General features: G+C 42.1%; 1 protein-coding gene across 3 annotated transcripts in view; it reads left to right on the top strand.

Moving 5' to 3' along the window:
• Positions 1-25,007, top strand: part of VPS53 (VPS53 subunit of GARP complex) — a 147,926-nt gene that overhangs the window by 1,374 nt on the left and 121,545 nt on the right. Inside the window, exons 1-4 of one of the 3 annotated variants that reach the window (XM_045490502.1) lie at positions 8,138-8,338; positions 11,887-11,967; positions 21,974-22,023; positions 23,702-23,768. In XM_045490502.1, coding sequence (XP_045346458.1) covers positions 8,336-8,338; positions 11,887-11,967; positions 21,974-22,023; positions 23,702-23,768 — 201 coding nt within the window. In that variant the 5' untranslated portion in view covers positions 8,138-8,335. Of the gene's footprint in view, positions 1-8,137; positions 8,339-9,875; positions 10,103-11,886; positions 11,968-21,973; positions 22,024-23,701; positions 23,769-25,007 lie in introns of those variants that run through there. The other 2 variants (XM_045490501.1, XM_045490503.1) reach the window with 2 other exon arrangements.

Here is a 25,007-nt window from a genome sequence, read left to right as displayed (position 1 = left end):
TTTTTTAAATATTTATTTATTTTTGAGACAGAGAGAGACAGAGCATGAACAGAGGAGGGTCAGAGAGAGGGGGACACAGGATCCGAAGCAGGCTGCAGGCTCTGAGCTGTCAGCACAGAGCCCGACGCGGGGCTCGAACTCACGGACCGCGAGATCATGACCTGAGGCGAAGTCATCTGACTGAGCCACCTAGGCGCCCCGGCAGCTTCCTCAGTTTTATCCTGCACTGTTTGCAAAAGCAAACTGTGAGTCTGCGAGGCACAGTCCCACCCCAAGCACATGGCTTCTACAAACAGTGACCACGGCTGCATACCACAGGGAAGTCTTTGCTCCTGTACACAGCGATAATGATCTCGCTCAACAAAAACCATAATTTACACAAAGAACTGATTATGTAGTACTTGCCTTTGTGTGCTGCTTTACATTTTTAAGGCACTTTCACATATTTCTTTTGCTATAAATGCAAAATTTTGCTTGTTTGCAGATCAGCACACATAACTAAAAGTAGTGTGAATTCTAAACTCTAGTTAAAAAAAAAAAATTGAAGGGCATTGAACCATTAAGGAAATTACCTTTGAAATGAGTTGGAACCAGCAAATTGCTGTGAACAAATTCAGCTGCCTTCCTAAATTATCAGAGCCATAATTTTAGTGTCTTTGTGTCTCATAATTAATTCCGTGACAGGTTTATTTTGCTTACTCAACTAAACTCTGCTGGTATTTTTAGCTTTCTGGTAAAAAAATATGTTAGAAAGTAAAATATGCCAGGGCACCCGGGTGGCTCAGTCGGTTAAGCGTACGACTTCAGCTCAGGTTATGATCTCACAGTTCATGAGTTCGAGTCCCGGGTTGGGCTCTGTGCTGACAGCTCAGAGCCTGGAGCCTGCTTTGGATTCTGTGTCTCTGTTGCTCTCTGCCCCTCCCCCACTCATGCTCTGTCTCTCTCCATCTCTCAAAAATGAATAAACGTTAAAAAAATAAATAAAAAAGTAAAACATGCCCACTATGGAAAATAATCACAATAATGCCATCACTGAGAGATGTCACTCTCAGATATTAACATCTTGGTAGAATTCATCCCAGTTCTCTTTTTTTAATATTTATTTTTTAAATTTACATTTAAGTTAGTTAGCATATAGTTGCAACAATGATTTCAGGAGTAGATTCCTTAATGCCCCTTACCCATTTAGCCCAGCCCCCCTCCCAGAACCCCTCCAGTAACCCTCTGTTTGTTCTCCATATTTAAGTCTCTTAGGTTTTGTCCCCCTCCCTGTTTTTATATTATTTTTGCTTCCCTTCCCTTGTATTCATCTGTTCTGTATCTTAAAGTTCTCATATGAGAGAAGTCATATAATATTTGCCTTTCTCTAATTTCGCTTAGCCTCATACCCTCTAGTCCCATCCACATAGTTGCAAATGGCACCTCTTTATATGCATTTATTACATATTTGATTGAGATCATGCTTTAAATTAATCTTGAATATTAATATTTCACTTAGAAGTATTTTCAGTGTTATTAAATCTTTACAAACCTCATTTTTCATAAGTCAGAAGTAATTTGATATTTGATTATTATAGATGATCTTTTAAAGTGGGTTATCATTTGTTTTGAAAGGAATTCTTAACTGGGGCAGAGTGGGTTTGTCCATAGGCACACACTTTGGCACGAAGACAGGCAAGGTCTTCGTGTGTTCTGGTAGCTTTAACCTTAAAAATAGTAAGAGTCCAGGGTGCCTGGGTGGCTCAGTCAGTTGAGCGTCTGACTTTGGCTCAGGTCATGATCTCACGGTTTGTGAGTTCGAGCCCCGCATCGGGCTCTGTGCTTTCAGTACAGGGTCTGCTTCAGATCCTGTCTCCCCCTCTCTCTCTGCTCCTCCCCTGAGCATGTGTGTTTTCTCTCTCTCTCTCTCTCTCAAAAAAAAGAAAAAAAGTAAGAGTCCTATCCTTATTAGCATTCAGTTTCTGTCTTTAAAGTGGGCATCATAAGAAACTAAAGCTGCTATTTAAGTATCATTTTTTCTTTTTATAGGCTGAGCTCTATTAACCTATTTTGTGAACTGTAATTACATACGGCCTTGGTGCTTGTTTAGGCAGTGAAGGAAGAGCCATTCTTTGTGGAGCTAAGTTTGTAATGTCTTTTAGCATACACAGGCAATTTCCACCCCAAGAGTTAATTACGTCTCAAGAAGATTGTGGATGAAAATCTAAATGGCCAAAAATAAAAACAATGCAGAGAAAGCTAATTAGTTACAAGGACTTAAGAGCCTTATTTGGGAAGGAAACTTCATTATGTATAGCAACAAGCACCTCAGCCCCGAGCATACTGGTGCATGCTTATGTGGCAGCTGAGTGTCACCGCTTGTCTGGGACCGACCTCACAAATTAGTAATTGTGAGTCTGAAGGCCGAATAAACTGTTGAGTTATGAGCCAGACTGAAATACGTCTGCCCTTCAGGCAGAGCAAATTCCCATGCTGGCAGCTAACATGATGGAGCTGCCCGGCAGGGGTCTTAGAGGATTTGGAAGATTTTAAATACTACTGCAATATGAAGGACAGGAAGCCCTTGGTAGTCAAGATTCTGCCACTTTTCCTTCTTTCACGTGTTGTAAGTCCGTTGTTTCCGTATGCCACCTCCGTAGCTTGATGGGTTTATCTCTATATGTTCTCTTCTATTTCAGTTTTAACTACCATGTTCACTCAATATGCTGCTGTTTAACACCCTACTGTTGAGGTCCTAGCCAATATAACAGTGCACATATAAGCCTTCAAAAAAGATTTTAACATTAAAAAGGAAGAGACTATAATAATTTATCAAGAAAAACTATGGAAACAAATTTGACAGTAAATTATATTTAATATAAAAAATAAACACAGAAAAGCAAAAAAAAAAAAAAAAAAAGAAAAAAGAAGAAAATCAACTAAAATATAGAATAAAATAATGGAGGTAAGGTGGCTGGATACAAGACCAGTACCCAAATTAAATGGCTTTTCTATAAGCCAGCAAATAAATATCAATTAGAAAATGTAATAGAAAAGGAGGATCATTTACAATGTTTATTTTAATTCCAGTATAGTTAACATACAGTATTATATTAGTTTCAGGTGTAATATATTTTTAAATATATTTTTAATATATTTTTTAATTTATAATTTTATAATTTATAAAATCTGTTACAAGTTTTAGACCTAACAAGAAATATGCAACACCTGTATGAAGAGAGCTATGAACCCTTCCTGTAAGACATAAAAGCCTTAAAAAATAGACAGCATGGTCCTAAAGGGAAGATTCAATATTGTAAGCATGTATATTTTCCTCAAGTTGATCTATAAATTCAATACAATTCCAAGTGAAATCCTAATACGTTTTTAATAGATTCAGTAAGCTCTTTCTTTTTTTTTTTTTTTTTTAATGTTTTATTCATTTTTGAGACAGAGAGAGACAGAGCATGAACAGGGGAGGGGCAGAGAGAGAGGGAGACACAGAATTGGAAGCAGGCTCCAGGCTCTGAGCCATCAGCCCAGAGCCCGACGCGGGGCTCGAACTCACGGACCGCGAGATCGTGACCTGGCTGAAGTCGGACGCTTAACCGACTGCGCCACCCAGGCGCCCCACAGTAAGCTCTTTCTAAAGCTTATGTGAATTAAAGAAAATGTGCAAGAGTGGCAAAGAAATATTTGAATAAAGAACACTGGGGGAAGGGAGGAAGTTACAATATATCAAAATACCTCAAATTATCCTAACTGAAACAGTGTAGAAGAAACAAATAGATCAATGGAATAAAACACAGTCCTGAACCAGACCCACTAAACTTAGTCTGTAGCAAACACATCATACTTGTGAGGAAATGAAGAACTAACTAAGAAAACCACAGAATCCGTTAGCCATCCTTTGGAAAAAACAAAATTAGTTGAGTACTGCCCCTCCACAATACATGTCCTCCCAGAACCTCAGAATATGACCTTATTTGGAAATGGCGTCTTTGCTGATTTAATTATGGTAAGGACTGAGGTGAGACCACAGTAGATCAGGGTAGGCCCTAAATCCAAGGAGAGTATCCTTATAAGAGACAGAAAAGGACACAGAAAGGAAGGTGATGTGAAGATGGAGTGAGAGTTTGGAACGATGAGTCTACAAGCCAAGGACTGTGGGCAGCTACCCGAAGCAAGGGGAGGGGCTTGGGTTAGTTTCTCCCTCAGAGCCCCCAACAAGTAATCAACCCTACCAACACCTTGATTTCAGACTTCCGCCCTCCAGAACTGTGAGAAAATTAATTTCTGTTGTCATAATGCACTCGGCCTTTGGTAATTTGTTACGGCAGTCCTAGAAAATGAATACAATGCCACACACCAAACACCAACATAAATTCCAGATATACAAAAGATTGAACGTGGAAAGCAACACTATAGATATACTAGAAGAAAAGTTTGAAAAATATTCTTATAATTCACACTGTCTCCCTCTCTCTCTGCCCATCCCCATTCATGCTCTCTCTCTGTCTCTCTCTCTCAAAAACCAATAAAAACATTAAAAAAAAAGATTTAGAGACTAATGATGGTTGTGGGAATGGTCTCTCATAGCAGTGACTCTCAATGGGGGACTGAGATAGAGGAAGCCATCAGAATTTTGAAAAATATTATATTTAGGAAATAAAACTTTTCACTGGTTTTCTGATGTAGATCTAAAGTATAGATTTAAAATAAAAATCTATATTTTAAAAATAATTCTTGGCTGGTGGAGAAGGGATATCACCTGTGAATCAGTGATTGTGAAATTGAAGAATATTATGTGTGGGAAGGCTGTTCACAAAATTTTTATGTTTAGCAGAAGGAGGCAGGGGCTTAAAAAAAGAGGTTAAAAAAAGTTTAAGATATATTCAGTGGAATCCCCCTTTCCCTTCAAACTGCATGCAAAAGGTGCAAATGTGTATTTTTCTGGGGGAAAGGATCTATATAGTGTTCTTCATGTCCTCCAAGGGACTCAGACTCAAAAAAGATTAAGAACTACTGGTGTAGGCCAAGAGAAGAGAAGTGGTTGAAGATCCAGCTCAGGAAATACAACAGAAGAAGTAGAGACAAAGAAACAAGAAAACAGGGCTGGAAGTGGCAATGGCATTGTGAGACACTTAAGGATGTTAGATACAATAAATTAATGGCAGCTACATTATAATGATTGTACTGGTTAGTTAATGTTAATTGTATAAAACCAAATGTTTTTGTTTTTGTTGTAAAGTGTAAGACGTACACAAAAATTCTGTCATTTTGGCCTATATAGTTATCACCTTGTCAAGTAGGTGAAGGAATTACTGAACGTGAATCCTATGTAGCCACTGCGGAAGTTCTAAAGGCATCTGGGAGCCAGCATGACTGAATGCCTGAGCTATGATCGTGGGAACAGGGGAGCTGCTGAAGCTAGCTGGCAATTAGGATCTGTTTAGCAAGAACGGGCATGCACAGAGAACGAGTGTGCCAATCAAAACAAAACTGGGTGTCCAGGCTATGGGGACGAGCAGAACATCTGACTGCCGATCAAAACCAAATGCTGGTGGTTCAGGATATTCAAAAAATTGAGGAATGAAGGACTGCAAAAGACAGTATCATCATGAAAAGCCACGTACTAAAAACAGTCCATAAAGGAGTGCCAATCAAACATTTTTTAAACAAGCTTTCTTGTAGAAATCAAATTATATTCCTCCAACTACAAGTTGGCGTGGGAACTTTGCCACCCATAGTGATAATAGGATCATAGTAATAATAGGATAATTGTGTTTGAGAGTCCTAGGAGGCATTTTAGAAATTTGTAGGGAATATTTTTGGTTAATACAGTGTTGGAATGGGGCTATGCTACTGGCCTTTAGTGGCTAAGGATCAGGTATTCAGACATCTTGCAATTTTTTTTTTTTTACAAGAAATCTCACAAAAAGCTCAGTTGTTTAGGGGAGGGTCATTATGAAGGGGAAGCTTAATTGGAAGAAAGATACTGTCTTGATCTTATAAAATAACATACTCTGCACGATGTCTACTTAATGTAGTACAGCTACTTCAAAAACAATCAAACCAGGGTTTGAGATTCCCTTTAACAGAGGTAGAAAGAAACGCAAAATTGACAGGCATATGAAATTGAAAGACCTCACTGGATGTCATTAACAAAGGCTATTTTAAAAGTACTTAATACTTCCATCCTAATGAGAAACATTATGAAAATTCATTTGGGGGTTACTGGATTTTCCCACTTTATTTTGATGCTGTCCTGAGAGATGCACCCCACAAATCCCCTGTGGCCTACTGTGCTCCTCCTTTAACAACCCCCCCCCCCCTTTTCCACTGCCTATTACAGGGTAGGGCTTCCAAGGTATGTGAGTAGGTTTTAAGTATTAGAGACTGAATTTATGCATCAGGTGAAATTTCAAGTGAGAAAATGTTTTCTGTAATACTCTGTCATCAGCTATGCCCCATCCCACTGCATCACAGGAAAAAAATTGTGAGAATATCACATGCTCCTTATTTTCATCTCCAAATTTCTCATATATGTAAATACCCATATTTTATCTTAAAACCATATAATCTGTCTCTCCAGACTGCCTCCTTCCATTTCCCTCTCTCGCTTATCATAAATAAGTCTAGCCTGTCATTACTTATCTTAACGCCCTTTTTTTAAATGTAGGGTCCACCTGTATCTCTGCTCTTTTGTGTTCCTACACTTTTTGTACTGGACAGCTTTCTTAAACCCAAGCTTATATTCATTACTAGTATCTTATCTGCAAAGAGGGAGAAGGGAAATAATTGAGTTGGGAGCTTCAGAGTAGGGAAGCAGGGGGAACGCAATTGAGTTGACAATGCATAAAGGACAAGCAGTGGAAACTGGATACCGTGAATTTGGACTGGAAACCGTCATCCTTGTTTCATGACCTGCCACAATTATGCCCACTTCTCAGAAGCAGAGAAAACGAAAATGAGGGGACTAGGGCTGATAACAGGCATGCTAAACCTGGTCATGTCACTTCTCTGCTCACAATCCTTCCAAGGCTTCTCATTCCTTAACATGACCTTCAGGAGCCTCCATCATCTGACACCACCTATTTCTCTAGCCTCTTCTTTACCATTCTCCCCTTGGCTTTCAAAGTCCCATCCCCCTGGCCAATTTCTTCCATCCTCAAGGCTTCTGCACACACCATTCCTTTCATCTGTCACCTGCGATTCCTCTCACCACCCACCCTTTGCTTCAGCTTAAAATTCATTTCCTCAGAGATGCCTTTCCTGACCCCCAAATCCAATCAGAATACTCTTTCAAAATAGTCTTTCAACGTATGCTTTGTCTTTCATTATGTCTATTTGTATGAATACTCTTTTCAGACATGGAAATAGCTCTGTGGAGGCAGGCACTTGATCTATTTTGTTGACTGCTAAATTCCCAGCACCTAGCCTAGTGCCTATCACCAGCAAGAACAGCAGGAACATTCATTCATTCATTCAATACATATATTGAGTTTATTGAATGAGTGAGTGAATGTTTGGAAGAGTTAGCTATGGGATCTTGGACAAGTGATTTAATTTTTTTTAATGCTTATTTATTTTTGAGAGACAGAGAGAAAGACAGAGCCTGAGCGGGAGAGGGCAGAGAGAGACAGAGGGAGACAGAGAATTCGAAGTAGGCTCCAGGCTCTGAGCTGTCAGCACAGAGCCCAATGCGGGGCTTGAACTCAAGGACCGTGAGATCATGACCTGAGCTGAAGTCGGACGCTTAAGTGACTGAGCCACCTAGGTGCCCCACAAGTTATTGATTTTAACTACGTCTCCATTTTCTCATCTGTTAAATGGGGCAATGATACTAACTTCCAACCTCAGAATGCCATGTGGGTTAAAAGAGATAATGCATGCCTAGCATGGTACCTGGCATATGGTAGGGGCTAGGAAATGTTAGCTCTTATCATGATTAAAAAGCTCTATGAGCAACCAGAACTCTTGTATATCACTGGTAGGAATGCAAAAATTATACAGCTATGTTGGAAACACGGTTTACCAGTTTCTTACAGAGCTTAACACAGACTTTCCATACAACCCGGCAATCCCACTTCTAAGCATTTACCCCAGTAAAATGAAAACTTTTGTTCACACAAAACCTGCACATGACTGTTCACAGCAGCTTTATTCATCATTGCCAACAACTGGAAACAACTCAAATGTCCTTTGACCAAAGAATGGAAAAACAAATTGTGGTATAGCCGCACAGCAGAATAGCACTCAGCAAGGAGAAATGAACTACTGATACATGCAACAACATGGATGAAATGCAACAGCTTCACGCTGGGTGAAAGAAGCCAGACTCTGAAGGTGACATATGGTATGATTACATTTATATGACATTCTGAAAAAGCCACACCGTAGGAACAGAGATCAGGTCAGTGGTTGCCAGGCAATGGGGTGGAGCATGAGGGAATTTGGAGAAATAATAGAACTGTCTTAGGTCTTGATTGGGATGGTAGTTACATGACTATACGCCTTTAACAAAATTCATGGCATTATAAACTGAAAGGTGAATTCTACTGGATGTAAATTATGCCTTAATACGAAAGATGGCAAAAAATTCCAATCAGGTGGATCAAATTTTTCCTTTCAAAAAAAGTATTATAAAAGTACTACAGGCTATTGGTAGACATTCTGGAAAAATATAGAGTGTACTTTCCATCACCTGCAGAACAGTAATATTTCTTTGATATCATTTTTATATGTGCAAAATACACATACATGGGGGCTACACTGTACATTTTTGCTCTCTCAAGTGTACATTTTACTTCCTGAAACATATTAAGCATGTTTTTCCATGACATTAAGTAACTTTCAAAACCATAGTTTTATGAGTCAGTACTATTCTATCGTATAGCCGATTTATATTTTTAAGCCTTCTCTTCTTGTTAGAAATTGCTTTCACGGTTACTACAATTTTGATAAAATTAAAAAAAAAAAAAAAGTTCAGCGGGCCCAAGGACTCTTCCATTTTGTAAATGCACAATGTTTAACTGGTAAAACAACTCCTCTGGTTGGCTACAATTGTCTCATTGTTTTAAGCGTCTGGAGGAAAAGCAGTTCCACAGGAAGATCTGGCCTCTCTTCCCATCGTGGTGCATGAGGGCTAGACACCCTAATATTACCTGTATTACTAGCTTAAATTTGCATAGCGCTTTTTATATTTAACGCTCACCACATCCTTGCAGGGGAAGGGGCAGATGCAGTAATTTGCCCAAGAACCCACAGCTTATCAGTCGTGGAATGGGACTTAGACTCCAGATATTCGGAGTCTCGGAAAGTAAACATTTCCCCAGCGGCGGAGCGCTAATTTGGCTCTTCCCCCTTCCTCCACTAGGGAGAGGCTGCAGACACCCCCAGAAAACTCTGCCTAGAGGCTTGGCACACGGGGAACTTAACTCTGTCAAGTGGACGCTGTCCCTCCGACAAATTGTCCTTGGCAACATCGCCACTTACCAGCTGGGGTCATTTCTCCCCCGGTGGCAGGGGGACACCTACTGCCACTGACCAAGGGGGCCCTGGGAGCGGTAGGATCGCCGGCTTCGCGGCCTGCGAGGGTTGCTGTCGGTCGGTCGCGACGCTGTCGGGGCTCACCCTCACTGGGGGTCCTGCCGGGGGTGGGGAGGCGGCCAGGACCTCCCCAACACCGGGGCCTCCGTCGGGGGGGGCGCCCTCGGCGAGGTGAAGCGTGCCCCCACACCATCTTAAGGAGAGCTGAGGACAGGCAGGGGTTGCGGGACCACTGGACTGCCCGGGGAGACTCCGGGGACGTGACAGGAATGCCTCCTCGGCGGTCGCAGAGGTCAGTCCTCCACTATCCCAGAGTGCCCCGGATCCCGGAAGTGCCCTGCTTTCCGGAAGTGCCCGGCAGGCTGAAGGAAAGGAGGTTTGCCTGAGCGCTGCAAAGCGAGGGCTGTGGTTCTGGTGCGCGGGGGGGCGGCTGGAGGTGCTAGTCGGGTTTGAGGTGAGCGTCGAGAGGGAGCTGGGCGGAGGGATGATGGAGGAAGAGGAACTGGAGTTCGTGGAGGAGCTGGAAGCCGTGCTGCAGCTCACGCCTGATGTGCAGCTCGCCATCGAGCAGGTGAGCGTTCCGTGCCCTGACGGGGCAGGAGAGCGGAGGGTGGGGACGTCTGGGGGTGGGACCCGAGGTGGGATGGGGAGGAAGCAGTCTTTGCACGGAGAGGTGGGAGCTAGGCGCCGAAGGGAAAGGACAGCTTTGCGGGGAGGTGGTGATGGGAAGGGGTTGCTGAATCCAGGGGAGGGAGAGGACCCTTTCTAGGCCTTGATTGTCTTTAGAGGATGAGGCCTCCTGGTGAGTTTGGGCAAAGGAACCGCGCCTCCTGAAAGCATGAACCTGGAAGAAGGGAGTTCGTGAATACCAACGTCAGATTTGGGGGATTATTTACCAGGCTGGTGTGCCGCTGCTCCCGCTTCTCAGTCTAGCCTCTTGTGAGGGACTAGGAATTGAGAAGGAGAACAACTTTAACACCTGCAGCGGGTCACAGAGCAGAGGGGACAAGGTTGAAAAAGGACCCTTTACCGTACTTAAATGGTTGAAAATTTCTGCTGTTGATTATTTTGGATTAGGTTGAAGAATATTCCCGGGAGGCCTTCCTTCCCTTCCGGAACTCTTTGGTTGACTAAATTCTCTTTTCAAGTTTACTGGATTTTTAAAAGTAATTGTATTGGAAATAGTGACTTCGACCCTTGTGCAGGATTTTGCTTCTGATAAAGGGAGAGGATCTCCGTTAAAGGAATTGGTGTAGGGGATGAGATTTAAGAAAAGGAGGGTTGTGCCATATTTAATGACGACTGGGAAGTTTTTTGAAATAAAGCATTACTACTACCATTGCTAATAGTTAATATTTTTCTGAGCATTAATACTGATTATAGGTGTGCCACTGTACTAACTTATTTGTATTGTCCCATTTATAGATTTTTGGATGTGTGTTTTTCTACCAGTGGTTGGATTACCCCATACAAAGGACACTTGGCACATCCTAAGGATGCCAGACCACTGGGCAAAGGTTTTGTTGTTCAGGCCCCAGCTCCCCACCCGCCTCCACCTGACAGAAAAAGACATACATTTCATTTTCTCTTTGGACCTAATGGGCCCTAATAGAAGAAACAAACAACGCAGTCAGTTACGGTTTGGCAAGGATTTTAGAAGAGTGTATTTTTGCTGTTTCTTAAGAAGACTGAGTTCTAGCATAGGTTTATCTAATGAGCAGACATCAGAAAAGAATTCGCTTCCCAGAATGACTGTCTTGAGCTGGTGAAATCCAGTACCCAGGGCATCACTCCACTGCTTCCATAATCTACCTTGTTACATGTTATTCAAGTTGTAGCTTTTGAAGGGAGTTATTTTTCAGAGGCAGTGTTCTTTCTTCTGCTAAAGAGATGGACAGTTCCTGAATGCAAGCTCCATTTCCTGACACTGTCTGAAGCATAAAAATTGCTTCAGTGCAAAGTGAATTCCAGTACTAAGCCATCACAGACATATGCATAAGTCTTTTATCAAGCCTTCCTTAATACAGTCATGTCATCAGCTGGTTTAATCTGATAGTGGACAAAACCCATTTATTTTCCCTTGTCTGTGGAATTTTGTTGATATCTGTGGAACGTGCCACTGTTGCACATTCTGTTAGTTGCACCAAGATGTTAAAATTACAGATGTTAGTGAAAATCAAAGATTCACTTTAACAGATATTTTCCCAAGCAGTCGTTGGGTGTTAAGCCTTTAAAATGAAAAAAGGTATGTTTCTTGCTTTCAAAGAATCTACCATCCAGTAGGAAGGAAAGAAAGAATACATTAAACAAGACAGAAAGATGACAGTTATTTTTTAATCCCCTGTCTTTATACAGGTGTTTCCAAGCCAGGATCCTCTAGATCGAGCAGATTTCAATGCCGTGGAGTATATCAATACCCTGTTCCCAACAGAGCAAGTGAGTATAGGGTTTCCTTCATTTCAGTGGCATCTGGCTCATCCCACGTGTTGTGATTGCTGTGTTACACTGCATGATCTAAGGAGACTTGATAAACAAATGAGAGTTAAATGCAAATCATTGTAACCGATTGGGGTTTGGTGGGGGTTAGCTTATACCAAATACTGTTGTGTGAGAGTGGAATTCTTTGTATTGTGAGCATATTATTAGAAATTGTAATGGGGCACCTGGGTGGCTCAGTCACTTAAGTGTCTGACTCTTTTTTTTTTTTTTTTAATTTTTTTTTTTTTTCAACGTTTATTTATTTTTGGGACAGAGAGAGACAGAGCATGAATGGGGGAGGGGCAGAGAGAGAGGGAGACACAGAATCGGAAGCAGGCTCCAGGCTCTGAGCCGTCAGCCCAGAGCCTGACGCGGGGCTCGAACTCCCGGACCGCGAGATCGTGACCTGGCTGAAGTCGGACGCTTAACCGACTGCGCCACCCAGGCGCCCCTTAAGTGTCTGACTCTTGATCTCAACTCAGGTCTTGATCTCAGGGTCATGAGTTCAAGCCCTGTATTGGGCTCTGCGCTGGGCATGAAGCCTACTTAAAAACAAAAAAAAAAAGAAGAAGAAAGAAATGCTATCTTTAGTCTGTAAGAGTCCCCTACATTTTCTGTGGTAAATTGGAGGTAGAAAGGATTTTTAAAACTAGTTGGGAAGAGTGGGAATGAGGTGGGGAGGATAACCCTGGGGTCATAAAGCTACTCTCACTCCTATTTTGAGATGCGAATTTTCAGACTTTGTTTTTTATTTTGTTGTGTTGGGTGGCTTGCCTATACAGATGGGTTTTTCTTACACAGTTGTTTTTTGGGTATTTAGATGAGAAGTAGAGAATTAGAAGCATCAGAGTCGGGAGAAAGTCAGCTAGAGTTCTTTTTGGTAATTGATTTATGAATTCAGCAAACGTTCAGTGGGCACCTGACAGGTACCAGTCACCAAGCTAGGTGCTGGGGGCACAAAGAAGAATAACACCTGGTCCATGCCCTTGAAGTGTACATGATCAAGGGCGGGGGGCTGGGGGACAGACACTGATGAATGCTGTGGGGGAGGTATTGAATGGTTTAGTGAGGAACAAAGGAACGTTCTTCCTAAGAAAATCAAAACCTCAGAGAGGAGGCAGGCCTTCTGCCAAATCTTAAAGGAGTCGTTCCTTCATTTAGTCACACACATTTATGAAGTATCTACTAAATGCCAGGCACTGTTTAGAAACTGGAGGGAAATGGTGTGGCAGGCAAGTTCCTAGTCTTGTGGAGTCTAGCGTGAGGAAGAAGACAATAAACAAATCAACAAATAAATATACAAGAAATTATCAAGTGTCGTGGATACTATGGTAAACAGCAGGTGCAGCGGGGGTGGGGGGCTCCTTTAGATAAGTGGCCGGGGAAGGTCTGTGTGAGGTACTTCCCTTTAAACTAAGACTTGATACCTATGAAGGAGCCAGGCCTGTGGCCGTCTGGCGGAACACTACCCTAGGCAGAGTCAACTGATGGGCAAATCTAGGATGACAGGGAGAGAAGTTCATTCTAAGCACAGGACAAAGGCTCAGAGATGGGAAACACAGAGTGTGCACAGGGAACAGAGCCTCCTAGGAGACAAGGCTGACGGGGTTGGCAGAGCAAGGGTCCTGAAGGGACCGTGTTCTCTAGGCTTGCAGGCTCCACATGTCTCTCAGGGAAATATTTTCCACACAGCTCATTGTCACCGGGCCCAGTTTTAGGTTTGTACACACCCTCAAAGTATTAGGTACATACTCTAGTAGCCGTCTTAAATAAATTAGGTTTTAGTAGTGTTTGTTACATAAATAATAAAAACAGAGGTTTTTGTCATGTACTGTCAATAAAGTATACTATATCCAGCCCCCCCCCCCATAGAGATTTTAATGTTTTCTTTTCACACTCTAATGGGCATTATTGCAAACCCCTTTGGGATGTCCACGCCCTGCGCTGGAGACAGTGACTCTAGGCAGTGGCTGTTCACTTACGGACTTTAGATAGCCTGGGGGGCTCAGTCATTTAAGCATCGACTCTTGATTTCAGCTCAGGTCATGGTCTCATGGTTTGTGAGATTGAGCCCCGTGTCGGGCTCTGTGCTGACAATGTGGAGCCTGCTTGGGATTCTCATTCTCTCTCTCTCTCTCTCTCTCTTTCTCTCTCTCTCTCTCATTCTCTCTCTCTTTCTTTCTGTCTCTCTCTCTGCCCCTCCCCCGCACATACCTTCTCTTTCTCAAAAAAAAAAAAAAGGACTCTTGACAGGGTAATGACTGGATCAGATTCACATTTAAAATATTCCATCTGGCAGCAGAGCAGAGGGTGAGCCAGGGGAGGCAGAACTGGAGGCAGGAAGACCAGTTGGCAGATCACCTACAGGGGATGATAAGAGCCCGAGTGAAGACTGGGGTTCAGAGAGCAAGTCCACAGAGCCATTTAGGAGTCCAAAGTCACAGACTGGTTGAAAGGATGTGGAATCTAAAATTCCTTCCTTTACCCACCAAAACACACTTCCTCTGCCCAGTTTTCTAAGAAATCTGGGCCTAGCGGGTGAACAAGACAGATGGGGTCCTTACCAACCCAGAGCTTCTGGTCTACCTTAACAGGTAATAAATACACCATCACCAGATTATAAGCGAATTATTATGGCTCTACAATAGCCTGTTTGTATAATTATGATTTGCTGCTTGCTCTCTAAAGACCCCTAAGTTCTGCTACAACTGTGATAATAGTTAACGTTTATTGAACACACAGACACTGTTCTAAACATTTAATAGTGGTGTTATGAGAATAAGGAGGCACAGAGGGAGAAAGAGTGCTCAGCCTTGCCGTGAAGGAAGCGCACCAAGTACTGTGGGAGCAGAGCACACGCCGCCTCACTTAGTCTCAGGGACCCAAAGAGACTTCCCTGAAGAAATGGCATTTCAGCTGCATGTTATACGCCAAATGAAGGATTTTTTTTTTCATTAAAAATTTTTTTTTCATGTTTTATTTATTTCTGAAAGGGAGAGACAGCAGGAGCAGGAGCCTGAGACAGGCTGTCAGCCCAGAGCCCAACATGGGGCTTGAATCCATGAACCACGAGACCATGACCTGAGCCAAATTTGGACGCTTAACCGACTGAGCCACCTAGGCGCACCCAAATGAAGGATTTTGAACTTTGCTCTCTAGCCTGGCAGAAGGAGTGGGTCAACACCAGATACCTTTAAGCTAATTTGGGGATAAGGAGGAAGAGCAGGCTTTAGTGGTAAATAGAGTAGGAGTGGGGTGTAATGGCAAGCTAAGTTTTGAACATTTGGGGGCCATTCCGGTGGAAGTGTGGATTTGGATATTTGAGTCTGGAGCTCATAGTTCTCATAATTATTAATATTTTTGGCATATATCCTTCCAAACTTTTTCTTTTATTTTTTTAATTAAAAATTTTTTTTTAATTTTTATTTTTTGAGAGACAGAACATGGGCACAAGTGGGGGAGGGGGCAGAGGGAGAGAGGGAGAGGGGAGAGAGAGAGGGAGGAAGGGAGAGAGAGAGAGAGAGAGAATGAATCTTAACCAGGCTCCACACTCCGTGCAGAGTCCAACGGGGTGCTCAATCCTGTGACCCTGGGATCATGACCTGATCTGACATCAAGAGTCGGATGCTCAGCCGACTGAGCCATCCAGACTGCCCCTTCTAAGCTTTTTCTAATGAACATATTTGGGGCGCCTGGGTGGCTCAGTCAGTTAAGCATCTGACTTCGGCTCAGGTTGTGATCTCATGGTCCGTGAGTTCGAGTCCTGTGTCGGGCTCTGTGCTGACACCTGGGAGCCTGGAGCCTGCTTCAGATTCTGTCTCCCTCTCTCTCCTCCCCCACTTGCCTTCTGTCTCTCTAAAAATAAATAAACATTAAAAGAAATTTCTAATGGACATACTCATTTTTTTTAATAAAGTTGGAGAAAATGGTATGATTCTGTGTGATTGTCTTTTTTGAGATTTCACAGATAGCCTTTAGAGCTCATTGTTTAGTGTGAAAGAGGAATTCTAGGAATTAGCTGGAGGTAGAAATTTGGGAACAACTTGTATAAAGACAGCAGTTTTAGCTGTGAAAATACCATTTGCCCCACTGTATCAAGAATGCTGACTCATCAAAGCAAAAATAACTGTTAGTTTTGGAAATTACATAGGAAACCACCAGGTTCTCAGTTCTTCCTGACATGTTTGTATATGTATTTGATTTTAAACTACTGAAGGTAGCAACTAGACATTTGTCATTCCACAGATGTAGTTATATGTCTTGTCTAATCGTACCTCCATGTACACGATAACGCGTAGTGAAGTTTCTTAGCAAAGTAAGAAAATTTATGACACAAGGTTGCTTTTATTTCCCCGACCCCAGATTTACACTTAGCAGTTCATTTTCCAGCCCAGATTCCCATGGTCTGTAATGACAACGTAATAGAAAATAGTGGCATGAATCATAATGTCTTTCACCTGTTGCTAAATCTTGGGCAAAACCCATCTCTACACCTCATGGACCTGCAGCAAATACTTCTGAGTCGAGTTTAGAATATTTAGGGGCGCCTGGGTGGCTCAGTCAGTTAAGCGTCCATTTTCAGCTCAGGTCCTGATCTCACGGTTGGTGAGTTCAAGCCCCATGTCAGGCTCTGTGCTGACCTCTTGGAGCCTGGAGCCTGCTTTGAATTCTGTGTCTCCCTCTCTCTCTGTCCCTCCTCCATTCATGCTCTGTCTCTCTGTCTCTCTCTCTCTCTGTCTCTCTCTCTCTAAAATAAACATGAAAAAAAACTTTAAAAAATTTGAAGTAGATGTCAGTGTATCAAGAATGAGTTTAGGGTCACTCTAAAGAGGATGTGTATGCGGTGTCTGTTGAGTAGGAGCAGCTTGCGTGTCAGCGGTTGCCTGGAGATATGTGCCTGGAGGCAGGACATCCCCAGGTAGTTCTAACTCACTAGGTCCATGTGTCAGGAGCTCAGCTTGCTGTATTTATAGGGCTCTTAGGGGTAGTTCTGAAGAGTAGCCAGGTTTGGTAACAAAGATCTGGAAAATTTTTCTAGTCTCCTAGTAGAAAACTGAAGATAATCATTTGCCATGTTTTCATTAAAGGTTTGATTAGGGGAATCTAGGTAAAATCTATAAAAATAAATATAAAACTGATACAATTAATAACTTTGACAGAAGAGTCACATGGAGCTGTTTCTAAAGATTTTTTTCTAAAGAATTTTGAATGACCCCCCCCCCCCACAATGCTCTGGATCTGTGTTGTTAAGTGAAAACAGTAAGATGCCAAATTGTTTCTCATGCCAGTTTAATTTTTTTAAGCCACATATTTGCTTAGAAAGAACAGTAGAAAAATATACCAAAACACTAATGGTGATTATTTTCTGATGGAGGTGCAGTGGGAAGTTCTGTATTTTCTGTAATTAGCAAGAATTGCTATTAGAATCAGGAAATACTTTTCCATCATTAAAACATTTTTAAGTCATAAAACTGTACAACCACCTTGTAACTAAACTAGATGGGTGATTCTCAAAGAGCAGATGTATCACCTCCACCCAGGGTCACCAATCTGGATTCCTTTGGGGCATTTCCCCAACACCAGGGGAGTCCCTCCACCCCGTGAGGATTACTAACCTAGCAAGGAGTGTGCCACATCCCTTGGATATGTGGGATGCCTAAAAGTTAGGTTGAGGATCTAACTTTAGAGGTAGCATGGTTAGGGGTGCCTGGGTGTCTCAACTGGTTAAGTGGCCGACTCTTGATTTCAGCTCAGGTCATGATCTCATGGTTTGTGGGTTCAAGCCCTGCATCGGGCTCTGCGCTGATAGGGCAGTGTTTGCCTAGGGTTGTCTCTCTTCCTCTCTCTCTCTCTCTCTTTCTCTCATTTTCTCACTTTCTCAAAAATAAATAAACATTAAAAAAAGAGAAAAAAAAGAGCATGGCAGAGTAAGAAAGAGCAGAAACCCAAGAGTCAAGATTGACCCCAACCAAGTCCAGCCGTGCTGAATGTTATATACACAGCCTTGGACAAAACATCCATCCTTTCAGAGCCTAATCTCCCGCCCCCGCCCGCCCCCCCACTGAATAGAAAATAGCATGCCTAGTGTGGTTGAGAAGATTAAGGGAAATCATTTCTGTAGAACATCTAGAAGAGTATTGCATAATGAATCCACATTAAACGTTAGCACCCTTTCCCTGCTGGGGAACCAGAAGAAAATCTGGAAGATGAAGGGAACATGGTCACCAATCGGTCTAGGTAACGTGTCGTCAAACATGATCATTTTATATTTTTAAACATTAAAAAATTTTTTTCAATGTAACCTATTGTCAAATTGGGTAACACAGTGTGTAAAGTGTGCTCTTGGTTCTTGGGGTAGATTGCCGTGGTTCATTGCTTACATACAACACCCAGTGCTCATCCCAACAAGTGCCCTTCTCAGTGCCCGTCACCCATTTTCCCCTCTTCCCCCCACTACCCCCATCAACCCTCAGTTTGTTCTCTGTTTTTAAGAGTCTCTTGTGGTTTGCCTCCCTCCCTCTCTGTAACAAACCCCTCCCCCATGGACTTCTGTTAGTTTCTCAAGATACGAGTGAAAACATGGTATCTGTCTTTTCACTGAGCATAATACCCTCCAGTTCCATCCACGTTGCTGCAGATGGCCAGATTTCATTCTTTCTCATTGCCAAGTATTATTCCATTGTATATATAAACCACATCTTTATCCATTCATCAGTTGATGGACATTTAGGCTCTTTCCGTAATTTGGCTGTTGTTGAAAGTGCTGCTATAAACATTGGGATACATGTGCCCCTGTGAATCAGCACTCTTGTATCCCTTGGATAAATTCCTAGTAGTGCTATTGCTGCGTCGTAGGGTAGTTCTATTTTTAATTCTTTGAGGAACCTCCATACTGTTTTCCAGAGTGGCTGCACCAGTGTGCATTGCCACCAACAGTGTAAGAGGGTTCCTGTTTCTCCACATTTTCGCCAGCATCTGTAGTTTTCTGAGTTGTTAATTTTAGCCGCTCTGACCAGTGTGAGGTGGTATCTCAGTGTGGTTTTGATTTTTTTTCCCTGATGATGAGTGATGTTGAGCATCTTTTCAAGCATGATAATTTTAGAACATTTCTTTCTGGTCTTTAAATAGTTGCATTTTAGTGTTTTCCTCTTAATAGCATGTTATCATAAACGATCTTTGTTGTTTTGGAGCCTCCCTGCCCAGCATCTCCAATAGTGTAAAAGTCCACCGCATCAATTTGGCTTGATTTATTTTAACTTTTCTACTGTGGCCATTTAGGCCATTCCCATGTTATTGCTCTTTTAAATGCAGTTGAACATCCGAAGGCATAAATATTTTGAATTACTCTTCTTAGAAAATTTGTGATGGCTTAAGCAAGACCTTCATGTTTAAGGAGTTAAATTTAAGCATTGGTTATGTATGTAGCACCCCAAATCAATATTTACTGTTGTGGAATAACCTCCAAGTCATGTTGTTAAGTGAAAAAAGTACGATGCAGGACAATGTGCATTGTATAAAGAAAGGGACGTAAGTTATGGACATGCTTTAAATTTAAATACATAGACTGTTTCTGGGACAGTACAGAAGAAGCCAGCTCGGAGCCATTGCCTCTCAGGAGGAGAACTGGGGCGGACGGGCAGGACAGGGAGAGAAGAAGCCTAGCTTTTCACTAATTTATCCTCTTGTACTGTTTGGCTTTTTGGTTACGTACATGTTTTACCAATTTCTTTTTTGTTTGTTTTTGTTTTACCGATTTCAAATAAATTATAATTTTTAAATTTTGGTATAGTTATCCATTGGTACAATGAATTTATGGCTACCTTTCACCCAGATTCTTCAGATGTTAACATTTTTTTAATTAAATTTTTAAAAATGTTGTATTATTTATTTTTGAGAGAGAGAGAGACAGAGTGTGAGCAGGGGAGGAGAAGAGAGAGAGACACACAGAATCCAAAGCAGGCCCCAGGCTCTGAGCTGTCAGCACAGAGCCCAACACAGGGCTCGAACCCACAAGCTGTGAGATCATGACCTGAGCCGAAGTCAGACGCTCAACCGACTGAGCCACCCAGGCACCCTAGATGTTAACATTTTTTAAATAGTTTTTTTAAAATACTCCCCCCACCATTTTTTTTTTTTTTTTTTTTTTTTTTTAAGGAAGAGGTTATGCCCAGTTTACACATGAAGAAGAATACACTCAGGCTAAACAGATTGCCCTCTATACATAGAGCATGTTCGAAGTGGCAGCACTGTGCCCAATGTAGGTCCTCCAACAAACTCAGCTCCTGTGAATACACTGGTGGTTTATACCCAGTCCGGTTTTGGGGTAACTTGACAGCTTCCTCAATTAAAATAGTTACTAAAATCACTTCTGTTTTCTGACATTCATTTTCACCTTAGTCTGGATTTCTGAAAATTCTCAGTAACCAGTGGCTTTGTCAGAACAGTAAACAAAGATGTAAATGGCCTGGTCTGACATCTCACTTGTGACCTGGTTCTTTTACCAGGCCTGCTCTTGGCAGGCTCCTGGCCTTCTCCTGCCACAAGAGGTTGTTGGTAATAATTAATAAGCACAGTTCCTGCATCACCCTTGCTTCCTTCTGAGGTAAAATAGCTGTTGAGGGGAAAGGAAAGAGGACTTAAAAAATTGTTTTTTGAAAACTTGAGTTAAAATGGTGTTATAAAATTGTACAATCTCTATTCCACTAGGGGGCACCATTTCCTTGCATTTTCTGCTGGCTAAGGTTGGAAATAGTCCACTTGTGTGTCATTGTCCTAAAACTCGAAATAACTGTATTATAATTACAATAGCAATGGGTAGCCAATATAGAGCAGTTAGAAAATACTTACAGGTAAAAAGAAGAAAAAATTAGAATCCCTTCTCAGATCGAAATTACTGCTACTGATTTCATAGATTACAGCTACCAGTATAGATTCCAAAGCTACCAGTGTTTTTCCTTCCAGATGTTTTTTTCTAATGGATCTACAAACTTCGAAAAAATAGATTTATTTATTTATCAGCGTATAACATGATGTAGAGGAGTACTCAAGTCTGAAGTGTACAATTTGATGAATTTTCACAAAATGAATACAGCCAGGTAACCACCATTTAGAGAATAAGACATTCGTACAGCGTCTTTAGATGGACCCCTCTTGCCTTCTCACAGTAACTACCTTCTCCAAAGATAGCCACCATCCTGGCTCCTGACATGAAAGAATAGCCTCACTCGTTTTCGGACTATATAAAAGGAGTCATACGACATATGTCCTTGTGTCTGGCTTTTTTGGTGCAACATTATGTTAGTAAGATTTATTCCTCTTGTTGTGGGTTGTAATCTTTCATTTTAGTTGGTGTATTTTGTTATATGAACTTGTCACAATCCTATATGCCAGGGGTCAGCAAACTTTCTGTAAAGGGCCAGATAGGAAATATTTTAGGCATTGTGGACCATTCTGTCTCTGTTGCAACTATTCACCTCTGCGTTTGTGGCTCAGAAGCAGCTGTGGATAATATGTAATTGAATGGGCATGACTGTGTTCCAATAAAACTTTATTTACTAAAAATAGATACCAGGCTGGAATTTGCAGTAGTTGCCAACAACTGCTATACTTTTTTTTTTTTTTTAACTTTATTTATTTATTTTGGGAGAGAGTGCAAGCGGGGAAGAGGCAGAGAGAGAGGGAGAGAGAGAATCACAAGCAGGGGACACGAGACTCGATCCCACAAATGGCAAGATCATGACCTGAGCCGAAATCAAGAGTTGGATGCTCCATCCACTGAACCACCCAGGCGCTCCATCCCAGTGAACCACCCACTCTTTTTTTTTTTTTTTTAAGTTAAAATTGTATCACACTATGATTAATTTTTTTGAGATGTCATAAATAGCCTCGATAGCTCATTATTTCCCTGTAAAGGGGAAATTCTAGAAAGTGAAGTAATAGCTGGCACTTTTCCTTCTTTTTGTAGTCTCTGGCAAACATTGATGAAGTCGTGAACAAAATTAGACTGAAAATAAGGTAAGTGACACCATATGATTATTAATCGTTGATGAAAAGTATGCTGTTGATTCTAATCATATTCTAGATCACACTTATCTCTTAGAACCCTGAAATCTCAAGTTTGCTGTTTATGACAACTTAAAAAAAAATAATTCCTTAACTGGATTTCCATATGAACCTTGTGGCAAAGAATTGGATTTTTTTGGTCAGTCTTCAAATTATTTCTAAAAAGGGAAGGAAGCTTTAACAGGCTATTCAAAATGGTTGGTTACAAAAAGGGGTAAAAGCATTTTTTCTCTATTTTTATTGGTTTTATTTCCTTAGCAGATTGACCTTTTTTTGTACCTCCGAGTCTTAGATATGAGGATGGGTTTGTATATGAATCCCTGGGCCACATACCAGCTATCAATATGGTCAGATGTGCTCATTGGCGTTTGTGGTGACCGAAGGTTAAATATTGGGATTAATCTGGGATGTGCTTGCCAGAGTTAGACGTCAGGAGTCCTTCCTGCCCAGTAGCCTGGTTCTGGTTTATCCATGTCTGGATTTCTAGCTGTGACACATGGCACATGACACGTGGTTGATGTCAGTACTTCAAATATCGTTTTTTGCATTTGTTTTGTTTTGTTTGACTTTTAATTTTTTTTTTTTTCAACGTTTATTTATTTTTGGGACAGAGAGAAACAGAGCATGAACGGGGGAGGGGCAGAGAGAGAGGGAGACACAGAATCCGAAACAGGCTCCAGGCTCTGAGCCATCAGCCCAGAGCCTGACGCGGGGCTCGAACTCACGGACCGCGAGATCGTGACCTGGCTGAAGTCGGACGCTTAACCGACTGCGCCACCCAGGCGCCCCTGTTTTGTTTGACTTTTGATGAAGAGAAGCCTCACTTTGAATCCAGGAGATGATTTCCTTTTTCCCTTACGACCTTCGGACCTTTCAGTGAAGACCTTTGCCATGAGTGTGTTGTTCAGTCGGGTGCCTTAGGATGCGCAAAGACGCCTCTTGCTTCGGCTTTGGTGGGCTTCGGCTCTAACAGTTCTAGCAGAGACTACCGAGTTGGCCAGGATTTGCACAGGAAAAATGGTCCAGAAATCACTGCACCACAACATACCTTTGAGACATTCTCTGAACGGAAAGTGGAATTAAACCGGTATGAGTGTCTCTGGTTGAGGTGCCACCAAATGGCCCGTGTTGGAACTGGAGTCCACAGATCCACCTCCTACACGGATCGCAGTCAGGGCCCAGAGGATGAAGCACCGATCCCATATAGCACCCCGGCTCTTTAGCCCTTTAAGGTTTCTAAGGATGTGCCTGGGGATTCTGTGGGGGGCAGTTTGAATTCTCTAACTTGTTCCCATAGAGTTTCGGCAACATCGCCATTCCTGGTTTTCTCCATTGAAAAATACTAAGTTATGTTGGTGCTTTCGGACAGCTCTGAATAATAAGCAAGAACAGGCTTCTTAAAAGGCAGAGACTACTCATCAGTCTATGCTGGGCTCGGCTTCTTACACTGCCATTTGTGCCTTAGCTGGGGTCCGAGGCCTCAGTCTTCCATCATTCAAATTTGTGTGGTTCTCTGGATAAGGAGGTGCCCCCTGTGGGAGTTGATGGATAAGTTACCCGCTGTTTTTCTTTTGGTCACCCTAGAGTAGAGATTGTTTTAATGATTTGTATCCCTGAACTTTTTCACTAGGAGACTGGATGACAATATTCGAACTGTTGTAAGAGGTCAGACGAATGTGGGGCAGGATGGCAGGCAAGTAAGTAACTTATTCCTCCATGTTAATCATATCCTCCTGATTTCTTCACCACCCAATGACCAAGTGACCAGAATGCTTGTGGAGAGCACTTTCTTTCTGATCTGTCCCCCATGCGGCAGGAAGTGTGCATGACTTGTGTCACTACTATCAGAGGTGGGCTGCCTAAACCAGCAGTGAGCTCTCAGTCGGCGTCCCTTGAACCAGGAGCATATGGGAGCACAGCTCACCCGGGCCAGTGCCATGTAGGCTTAAGTGAGAAAACTGAAGTCTCCTTGTCTCTCTCCACAGTGTCAGACATGGATTCATGTCATAGTTGTATAGTTCTTTTTGGATCTAGCTAAGGAGGGCTGTTGGAAGGGAATGAAGGGGGAAAGGGGTGTTTGGGGAGGAGGCATGCTTCCACGACTGAGGGGCCAGCTGTTAGCTATTAACCATTTTCCTTTTCATTTGGATTCTCTTCTGTTTAGGCATCTTATTTCAGAAATTGCTGTCATAACAGAGATGCTGAGCATGCCTTTTCTGGTCTTATGCGCAGTTTCTGCTGTTCCCTTTTCAATACTAACTCCTTAGGTCGGTGTGTGCCTCTGTGATAGTTTCAGTTCTGTTATTTGTCCTCTTTGACATTTTTTAGTGCAGCTATTTTCTTAAAATATACATTATGCTACCCAAATTTTGGGGGGATGGGAGGTGTCATCCTATGTATAAATGTCCTGCTCTCTCTTATTCCTGCTTCCTCTGCTAGTAGCTTATAGGTATGATGTGTCTCTTTTACGTTTTTAGTTTTATCCATGTCTCGATTTCTCCTACATTTTATGACTAACTTTTCTTCCTAATAACCATCTTCCATTGGCCTATTTGTAAGTATCTCCTTCCTTCCTTGTTGTCATCAGCAGCAGTATTTGTATATAGACCTGTTAGTTTCCTAAGACTGATCCGATTTCCTAGTCCCTGCATCATTCTTAGCCCTTATTGCTTTGTTCTTGTCTATTTAGGTTTCTCCTATGAAGCATGGCTTCTTTGGCAGGTGAGGCCTGTGTACATGGGGCCCTTAGAGGTAATAAAGAGTAACAGTGTAGCCTGCAAATACTCCAGCCTCCTTCTGCCCTTTACCTTTCCTTCTATATGTCTGGTCTTGTCATCTACCTCTTCAGAAACCTCAGTGGCCTCTGTCTACCAGATTGAATCCAAGTTCCTCTGTTTGGCATTCAAGGCCTCCATCTGCCTTTCCAGTTTTGTGTC

Source organism: Leopardus geoffroyi, chromosome E1, assembly GCF_018350155.1.
Source record: "Leopardus geoffroyi isolate Oge1 chromosome E1, O.geoffroyi_Oge1_pat1.0, whole genome shotgun sequence".
Taxonomy (NCBI): domain Eukaryota; kingdom Metazoa; phylum Chordata; class Mammalia; order Carnivora; family Felidae; genus Leopardus; species Leopardus geoffroyi.
The sequence above is the reverse complement of the archived record's forward strand: the minus strand, read 5'-3'. Positions and strand labels throughout refer to the sequence as shown.